At 38.4% G+C, this 10,813-nt stretch overlaps 1 protein-coding gene across 8 annotated transcripts in view; it reads right to left on the reverse strand.

Moving 5' to 3' along the window:
- Positions 1–10,813, reverse strand: part of LOC111866515 (serine/threonine-protein kinase WNK1) — a 134,097-nt gene that overhangs the window by 116,383 nt on the left and 6,901 nt on the right. For all 8 annotated transcript variants that reach the window (XM_033752284.1, XM_033752283.1, XM_033752282.1 and 5 more), the window contains 3 exons: positions 8,947–9,296; positions 7,028–7,184; positions 1,151–1,945 (listed from right to left, as the gene is read on the reverse strand). In XM_033752284.1, the coding sequence (XP_033608175.1) occupies positions 1,151–1,945; positions 7,028–7,184; positions 8,947–9,296 (1,302 nt within the window). The remainder of the gene's footprint in view (positions 1–1,150; positions 1,946–7,027; positions 7,185–8,946; positions 9,297–10,813) is intronic.

A 10,813-nucleotide genomic window follows, 5' to 3' on the forward strand; every position in this document is an offset into this window, starting at 1 on the left:
TCACTTTCTTCCAAAATCTTTTCCAAACGATTCAGAGTCTTCCAAACCATTTGATCCCATGTAATATATGCAATTGAAAAAGCATTATTAAATAACCTACAAATCAATCGGGCACAAGAACATGAAGATAACATTGCAGTACAGTGTCACCATTATATCAGCATGGGGCAAGGACATACATCAAACAAAATGGACTAAAAATCATATTTCCACACAAACAAAAGGACTAATAGAAGGGTACAGGTAAAGATCACACTTAATTAATTAATTATGTGCTATGTCATGAATATTTATGGGGGTGGACGTGTAGCTCTACACATTCTAAACATTGGTGACATATGGGGATGAGCAGTCAACTTCATGCCACAATTGCTTTATGCCACAAGGAAAACAGTCCCTAGTACTGGATGAGCCACAGAGCTGGCATGATTGCTTTGGAAAAGAAGCTGCCCATCAGGAATTCCTTGACCATCCAGCCCACAAACATACCAACCTATCCTGGCTCCCTGATGAAAGCCAGAGAAAGAATTAGAAAACTAAGTGTGTGACATTCATGGTAGCATAGTTGGTTGAGGGGCTATGCTACAAGCTGGAAGGTCATGTGTTCAAACCCTGATGAGGTCATTGGATTTTTTCAATTGACCTAATCCTTCCAGCCACACTACGGCCTGGGGTCAACTCAGCCTCTAACAGAAATGAGTATCGGGAATTAATTAAATAGTTTTCCTGGGGAGTAAAGTGCGACCAGTGTATAAGGCTGACAACCTTACCACCATCTTTGACCCCGACTGTCTAGATAATGTGGGACCCTCAACATCTCACAACCGTATGGGCCTTCATGGCCTGTTACAGGGTTAGCTTTACTTCTTTACTTTGAAGTGTGTGACATTACATGTGCTGTAGTACATTGATATTGGGAGTGTGTAATTTAGCAAGACTTTTACAGTTCCTGTGTTATAAATCCATGAAGACTAGTGCAGACAGAATGAAGAGATTAGAGTGGGGTGCTTTGTAGTGTGAAAATAAGTAACAGTGTTATAATTATTTGTAGTTATGACTTGTAAGTGGTCAATAAATCTAATTACCAATCCAAACCCCGTCTTTAGTCACTCAAACACGTGACAATACTATTTACAGCATACCACCTTACCTGCAACTCACACCATGCCACTGCAACACCAGTTTGTGTGTCAAGGCCTCGGTATACAGTCTTGAAACTTCCTCTTCCAATCTCTTCCTCAAATTTTAAAAACCTTCCATCAGGAGAAACACCAATTGCCTTCTCCTCATCATCATCCTCAAGAATTCCATCTGCTACTATATTCAATGCATTACCACCAGTCAGTGATGCAGTTGTTCCTGATGCTATACTTCTACCCACTCTCTCTACCACAACAATACCGTCTTCATCTGTAGGTAAACACGTTTCAAGTACGCTATGTACAGCATCTTTCACTAGATCAACAGCTTCTTCTACATCTTTGGCTTTCACAGCAGTTCCTGAAACTAATTCTGGAAGCTCTGCCTCTAGTTTGAATGGTCCAACTGTAACATCAGTTACAGGTGATGACTCCTTAGAAGCAGAAAGTGATAGTGATAACACTTCTTGTTTATTTGCTAATTCCGTTTCTGCACACGCTAATAATGATGCCTCCTGTTCTAAACTGGCACTTGCAATTAATATTTTCGATACTTCACCAGATGAAATTTGTTTGCCTGCTGTAACATCTCTAGCTAAAGGCTCCTTCTGGACTTCAGATGTAGTTGTGGTGTTAAGCAGCTGGGATTCAGTTTTCTCTACTTTCTTTGATGCCACGGTGCTGATGATGTGAGGTAAAACTTCCTGAGTATCAGTAATCAAATTCTGAGAACTTGATCGTGAAGTCCTTGAGCCACGACGGGAAGCTGGTGCTGCTATTTGAACAGATGTGTGTGGCAAAGATGTCTGGAACATTAACACAAATGTCAAATTAACTATAATGATTCAAATGACAAACACTAGCACCCTAGACACAGATACTTATACTGACACCATCCCACTTAATTCACTTTCAAACTCCAGTCCCTGCTCTTCCTCGTCCAGAGAGATCCTTGTTCTAACAAATTTACCTTAAATTCATACAATTCATTTACAATGGAGCCAGTAGGAAGTATTTTAAACAGTTCTATACATTGAATGTTCACACAATTATATTTCTGAAACAGATATAAATGGCTTATTCAATAAATATCTCTCATTAAACTTCTAACATTGTCATTCAAGAGACAATTTCCAGATAAATTAAAAATTATGCCTATTAAAAAAATTCTTGCTACATAAATTTTAGTAACTGTTGCATCAAACATCAACCAAATTAAGCAATAATACCAGTAATACATACAGTATTACTGCATGCTTTGACATATGAACTTCATTGTGGTCTTTCTTGATTTTCACAGCTTTCTCCAACAAAGTCTGACACACAACCTGTAGCGTGTTTAGAGTGTTCAGCACTGATGCCTTAGCATACCCATGCTGGCCTCCTGTCACCAGAAAATAATTCCACAAGCAGTGAATGATCAGAGGCTGTTATACATGAACACGGTTATGTTCATGTCTGCAACAAACCCAGAAGATCTATCATTACAGTCTCCTACAACCAAATAAATAGAGGAATTTTCATTAAACAAGTAGAGACTTATAGTTATATGGTGTTCCACTACTTATCAGAGTTCATCTAATTTACTGCAGAATCCTGCATTCTAAGTGATGACACAGATATGAAGAACTAAATAAATAATGGTAAAGCAAGAAGTTATATTAAATGTATTAACAACAGAAGAACCACCCTTTGGATTTATAATACTGTGACATGACACCTATAAGTGAGAATCTTGGATCAGAGAAATGTTGCACTGGTGTCCACTGCTAGGCAATGCCAAGCATCAATCGCTGATGGCGATGTATGTGCACAACAGTCAAGGAACTGCAAGGGTGGTGGTATTTCATCATTCCACAACAAGGTGCTATATAAGAGGCCATTAGCTAACAAAGGTGATTCCAGCAGAGAGCCCAAGAGCAAACGTAGAACCAGTTATCACAGGCCATAGCCTAGAAACATGACTGTGAACACACAGCTAGCAAGCGTGATATATAACAGATTGTCAAATAATCATGAATACTTGTAAAATGTATATTTAGTTTGGTCATGATCACATGACAACCAGTGTCAGAAGTAGTGGATTCTTGAACTGGATTGTTAGATTGCTGGACTGTGGAAATGGACAGACAGTGGAATGTCTGCTGGCCAGCCAAGAAACAATAAGTCACCAAGGAGGGTGCCAAAGTGCTGACTAAGAAGATGTGAAGGTCAAAATAAATGCCAGCCAAGAAGAGATGTAGGGCACGATAAATGTTGGCTAAGAAAAGATGAAAGTAACAGTAATCGCCCTTAGGTCCAAGTTTGAGAAAATTATCAACATACAGGTAGGGGGTGACCCGGCATCTATAAACAAGCAGCCTCTGAGCCTACATGAAGAACTCGACATGGAAAACCAATGAGCATGGGTTGACATATAAGCAACACAAACACACAGTATAATACGGTCACATGTAGCGGGGTATGCATGATGAAAATGAGGGGTTCGAGATCTGATTGGATTTATTAGCAATTCAGTTACAAGTTCTCTTATTTACAATTAACACAGCGCTATTGCTGATTTACTCACTTTCCGGTTCATCGCTGCACATGCACTATGAATCTCAGTTTCCACTAGTCATCCCCTATCAATGGATCTGAACACAGAAACTAGCACTTCAAATCACTATGAAGTCTTCTTATCACTTCTTCTTCAATCACCATGGAACCTCAGAACTCAACTAAAAAACTCTCCTGAACTCAAGCTTATGGCTGCCTCGTAACTGCCTCAAATGAACTCTGTCACTCTTACTTACATAGGCGTGAAAAGACATGGACTTACAGTAAACACATATCACATGATTGCTATCCAGCCAGTCTATTGGCACACTGGTTGGATTTACAGGAAACATGTCACGTGGTCTCTATCCACTGTTGTGTGATGTCACTGTGGACACAGAAAACACAGGTTCCTCTACTGTTGCATGTTGCCTGGCAATGCATTGATCAAATCCATTACATTGCTCCATCCTTATGGCTGCCTGTCATGAGTAGCATAACAGTGTATCACCATTCCTTCTTTCTCAGGTTTCTGATTGTGACATTTCACCTTCCTACTCATTGTTCATTTTTTTTCCTACCGTGATCTTCATTCTCCACCTGCTACCACTGCTCCCTCAAGGTCAGGTCATCCTGAGCAGTTCCCTTATAAGGTTCCAGTTAGTATAGGTTATCACAATCATCCAAAGGTTTCCCTTGTTTTTCTCTCTTTCCCAATGGTGGGGAAAAACTATCCTGAGTGGCCAGCGCTTCCACCTTTCCAGCTCTTCTTACAGATGCTGCTAATAGGATTTTCTTCTGCTTTGGAGGGGGCCGACCCTCCCACAAGGTCCAGTTCCTTGTTTTCTGCAACCCACTGGACATCCTGGTTGCTTGCTTCATGAATGCCAGTCTGATGGTCTTCCTGAGAGTCTCGTTTACATTTCCTGTGCTTTCCTGTTGTAGTTTCTTCAGGTTTTGTTTCCTCAGATATCGTGGCCATCTGCTGTCTAGGTCCTTCACTCCCTTTCTGCCTTCATGGTACATCTGCACTCTCTCCCTCAGTATCCATACTCTCTGGATTCCTCACTCATCCTTGGCTCTGGTCTACTTATTTCTGACAATGTTCCTCTTGTGCCATGGCACTCTTGCATGGCGGGACACCTTCCTAAAGGTGGCAGCCAACTTCCTCCTGGATCCACAATCTGCTTGGGTCAGTTCCTCTGGCTCTCCACATCGTCTTGCAGCTAGCTTCCAGCCCCTATGGCACTTCCTTAGTCCTTTGATTAATTTCACTATGGCATCTTCCTTAGGGACCTCCCACACTGTGCTTCCATAATTTCTTTAATATGTTCTTGGCCAGCTCTTATTTGTTTCAGTTCGTCTGTTGGTTTTTCTGGTGGTCTCCATTATGGAGACTAGTGAACCTACCTGCCTCTCCTTTGTTTCTTGGGTGGCATCCATTTTGGTGTTCATTTATCAAAGCATGGCTTTCAGGAATTTTATGTTTTCCATTTTTGTCAGATGGCACTGTAAAATAGATCTTCATTCCAATATTCGATCACTCCAATACTATCCATACCACTTCTAACACCAGCTGTCGCATATTTTATGGTTGTAACTGCTGATGACTTCAATACAATCTGAACCACCAACTTCTGACACCAAAATGTCATATGTACGGTGAGATGCATGATGAAAATAATGGATTCTAGATCAGATGATTGGATTTATTAGCAAAATACAGCACTATCAGTGATTTACTCACTTCCAGTTCACTGCTGCACACACACTAGGATTCTCAGTTTCCACTAGTAGTCTCCTAGCAATGGACCTCAACACAGAAACTAGCACTTCAAATTACTAAGAAGTCTTCTGGCCATTTCTTGTTCAATCACCATGGAAACTCGGAACTCATCTAAAAACTCTCCTGAACTCCTCAAGCTTACAACTGACTCGTAACTCATAACTACCTTGAATAAATTCTGTCACTCCTACTTATATAGCTGTGGAATGGGCATGGACCAACACTACGCACATATCACATGATTGCTATCCAGGCAGTCTATTGGTACATCGTTTGATCTACTGAAAACACATCACGTGGTCTCTATCCACTATTGTGTGACGTCACTGTGGACACGGGAAACACAGCTTCCTCTATTGTTGTATGTTGGACCATGTTTACAGAGCTGTTGCCTGGAACTGCACTAATCAAATCCAGTGCATTATGTAAAGGACTAAAGGATATTATGAATGAAAAGGAAGAAAGTTCTCCCTTTGCAAGCTCCCATTATGACATAACGAAGACCACTCTGACTGAATTCACAAAAAACATTTGGTGATACACATTTCCTACCTCAAAACAAAAGCTAATTACAAATAAATCCATTTGCCTCAACACAAAGTCATGAAACTGCCAGTCTTTACATATGCAGCTTAATGCATACTTTTTATTCTTCTGATTATCTGTAGGTGTTTCAGCCTAGAAACAAGGGTGAGCGGAAGTTCTCTGGAATCTGTTGGAGCCAAGCTTTCACTTTCACAGTAACCCTGTCATCATCCCTAAACTTTTGTCTGCATGAAATGCAATCAAGTACAATTTTGTGATGGGGTCTGTTGTTTGCGAACTGGTGTGGTCTCATGTTAATTAATATGACTTCATTTTTTAAAATATGCTGCAGATTATAAAATTATTATAGAGGAAAGATAAGTAGATTCTGAGTATAGAAAACTAGTCTGTTAGCAGAAGTTACATTGCACATCTGATTTTGCATATGCAGTGTGAGTATACCTTGAACTGGGTGCCAACAGGGAAAAGTTCGAAGTCATATTTCAGCCACTTTGTGTGAGCTCAAATATATAGCTGTTCTCTTAAATCTCTTTCTAAATCCTGACATTACATAAGAATACAAAGTTTTATTCTCTTTGCTGCCTATGTACCTGCTTAGAGGCTATTACAGGAAGGCCAAATGTAAAATAAAATTCCCTTCTTTCATGGTTTTGATATATTTTCTGTAATAATGCGAATATCTTTATAATTATAAAATGGATTATGAATACCATCAAAACACAATGTACTGTCAAAAAAGATGAAACAAAATTTAGTTACATTGTTATCTGTGTCCCCAAACATAACAAAAAGAATTTTGGATAAGGGTAAAAAGAGTTCTATCTGGTATAGCTTCCAGTGTAAACCAATAACTCAGAAACCGGTACTATGCCATAAGATATATCTTACATAACATTACCTGTTTCTAAACAGGGTCTACAACTTTAGGAATGGATTTAATTTTACTGAAATCTAATACAAGATTTTGTTAAGTTACCAGACCCACACATCAATCACAATGAAATAAACCTGTACTCACTTTTTTGTTGCCACTTGCAGGAACAGGTGTGGGGGATTGAGTACTCGTTTTATGTCGATTTCCATATGAGGAAGCAAGGCTGTCAGAACTCCGATCCTGAATGCGGTGACTGGTGGATGCTTGACTAGTGTTTGAAATGGCTGTCTGAGAGCTCACTCTACAGAAGAATGTTTATTATACGTTATACAGCACAGTCAATGACAGTTACACATTACTACATAAGTCATTTTTAAAGTAAGAACCATTTGAGCACCCTGCCTATGCAGGTCAATGACCAGAGATTTTTAAGGTTGAGAGCTGCCCTCAGACCCTCTGCCATGTCTCCAGTGTTTACCGAGCCACTGAGTGAATTGGCTGATGTGTCACAGTGCTTTATAAAGAACTCATCACTGAGGATTTGAAAGGAAGGTTTGATCCTCACATTCGTGAAAACAGGTGATTCATTATTCATGAGCTTCATGAAATTTCAAATATGTTTCATGATCTGTCCTCCATGAGATTGTTACAGTTCAACTCTGATAGCGAAAAATTTGCGACAGATGGGTTCCAAGAATGCTCACAGATGAACAAAAGCAGTTGTGGATTGGTTAAATGGACTGATGGCAGACTTCTATGACAAGGGGAACATCAAGCTTATGCATCGTCTGGAGAAATGTCTAAACTGCAATGGGGACTCTGCAGAAAAATAAACATATGCTGTATCTAGTAGAGATATTAAAATTATTTGGATAAATACATTTTTCTTTTGTTTATAACAAAATAGTTCTTAGTTTAAAAATGACTTTTGTACCTATGTAAAACAGAATATTCAAAGTAATGTTTCTGAGCATGATAAGAGTCTTACATTTCCTAGTACCCTATATGTAAGCAGTGAATTCTTGACATCATTAATTATTAAATTATGATATAATACGACTACCATGTTATTTGACATCTGTGGGTGACTGTCCCAGAAGCAGTGCCCCACTGGGATTTTAATCTACTCTTATAATAGAACCCAAAAGTAAACTACTGCTCATACTAAAGCCTGATCTCAACGAGTTAAATCCAGTTTTCATCTTCACATAATTCCCCAGCCCCTTCTCCATCTTCACAGCAGTTCTACAGTAAAAGTTTCTAGGAATATCCTATCTCCCCCACCAAGTATCATGTCCATCTCACCATAATTTTCTTGAACTCATTACCCTAACATTACAAGGCAAGCAGTATTGTTCATATTGTTCCTAGGTACACAATACTCTCCATTCTCCAAGTAACTGTTTTATCTCATCACCAAATTGCAAGACACAATTAGGATATAAAATATCTGAAAGAGCCCCTGAAAGTGTGGCGAATTTCAAACATTTCGGTACAATGTTCATCCCAAAAAATCAAATTACATTATATGACTTTAAAAACACGACCCTCTTCCCATAGGCACCATTGACTCAGAACCAGTTATGTTGGAATTAATTTCCCTTCTCTTCTGGCAAAAACTGTTTTGTCACACATCACGTGATGACTTTACACAATCCCAAGTTATTCTGAAGTATTCTGGTGTCAAACCTGTTGACAATTATGTCAAATTTCAACACTAATTCATGCATTAATATTTTTCTGCTACATCACATGAGTTCATCAACACACAATTTTCACATCACTGCCTTACTCTGTACGCTTTGTTCTTAGAACCATTTATAAAATGTTGGCTCCAACATCATATGTTTAAAATATGAATACCAAGCAGTGAAAGCAGATGACAAGAGACGACAATCTGATTGCTTTGACTTACAAAATACACAACTATAAATACAGATGACATTTTAGTACTTTTAAGTTTCTGGAGTAACAAACTTTCCATTTGCTTATGGAAACAGTAGGTCTAGTAGAGTCAGATTTGCCTGTGTTGTTTATATATGTAGTGTAATAGAGGCTCTAACCTGTCTTTACTCCTTGATTGAAACAAGCTCCGAACAGTATTGCCAATCAAGTTCCTCTTTCTTGTTGGGCTGGGGGTTGGTTCATGTGTTGATCTACAACCATCATGTCCTGCTGATGCTGGGGTGGTGTGACTATTTTGACTTCGACGAGTGGTGGTGTCACCACCAGCATCATTTCCTGTTATAAGGCTGCCTGCGGTCCCCGTATTGCAAATGCTGCGTCCCTGTACTACGTTACCCAACACTTCACCACAAACTTCTATGTTATTGTCAGTTACCACCTGACAATTTGGATTTCTTAAGGTTGTGCTAATGTTATTTGTACTTATGTTATTGTTTCCACTTTGAATCTGAAAGAATTACACATTTTGAAACTGTATTAAAAAATTATTACAAGTACTGACTACAATTTCAATTGTCCACATCGGAATATGGAAAAGCAATGACACTTGCTTCCTACGTCATTTAAATTTCATTTTCAGTTTTGTTTCAAATTCCTTTCCCCCCCCCCTCACAATGATTCCCTCACTGCACAAGAATAAGACCTAGTAACTGAAAGCCCTGAAAATCAGTTTCAAGCAACCAGAACTACATATCTTTTTTTTTCTTCTTCAATAAGAGGTATTTAACAAATGTTTTTGAAAATTACTCAATGCATCTTTTATTTAATAATCACCTTGCACTTGTTCAAAAATAAAATCAATTGCATAAATTGATGGTATAAACAATTAGTGAAGTTATATTTTGGTGGCTTCGCACATAAGTGTTTTCATTTAAGCCTTTTATTGAGGGGGTTGGGTGGAGAATTACTTTAAAATGACAATGACATAGCAATGACAGCAGAATATTTACACTTGAATGGGCTTCTAAAATTGGTAAAAACTCCTTGTAGTTTGGAATTGGTAATTATATAATCAGCAATATATATTATCATAATCACAAATATACTGACTCCTCACAAATAATGTTGGTATACTCAACAGACTTTACTGCCAACTGAAAGAGTATTTAAAATAGAATATTTAAATTGACCCTTCTCATAATTTTAACTTCATAAATACAATATTTATGGTATGCATCCTGTTGTGTGTCATGATGTCACACATGTTGAAACATGTATTGTTACTTCATAGACAATTTTGTCTTTCATTACTTTCCAATCTACTGTATCACTGATGGCTATAATACTATGTTAGTTAAAATCTACTGTTGGAAAATAAATACATAAACATGTAGGTTTAATATATGTAAGAGCATCCAAGTGTTTGTTTGGACCTACAAATAAAAATGAAAAATTTGTCAAGATAACCAGTCTCCAGGCAGGGACTGAATCCTAGGCCTCATGAATATTAGACAAGTGCACTAATCACTGCACTGCAATGTTCATTCACTTCATAACATAGTTCTCCAGAGTAACGGTAGTATTACATTTCCTCCTCTGTCTTATTTTCCAAGCAAAGCTTCTTCGGTCTTCTGACAACAATTTCAGATGTATTTCCTTATCCAGTCTGCCGATTCATGTCTCCTGTCCTTTTCAACGAGTAAAAACTATCAAGCTCCACACTGTTACTTCTCTCCGTTATTTCATCACCCCTAGGTCCAAAAATTTTCCTCAGCAGCCTGTTCTCAAATGTCTTGTTTTTAGATTATACAGGGTGTCCCAGGAGGAATGTACCAAACTTCGGGAGGGTGTTCCTTACGTTAAAGTATGCCGATATAACCCAAAACACCTATGTCCAAAGTTGAACGGTTACGGAGATAATGGCTAGAGAAGTGTGAAACTTTGACCGCTGTTACACACTTGTTGATTACAAAATACATATTAAAACTGGCAGGAATATGTGGATTCTGTAATGTTAATAATGTA

This window comes from Cryptotermes secundus, unplaced genomic scaffold (genome assembly GCF_002891405.2).
Source record: "Cryptotermes secundus unplaced genomic scaffold, Csec_1.0 scaffold401, whole genome shotgun sequence".
NCBI lineage: Eukaryota > Metazoa > Arthropoda > Insecta > Blattodea > Kalotermitidae > Cryptotermes > Cryptotermes secundus.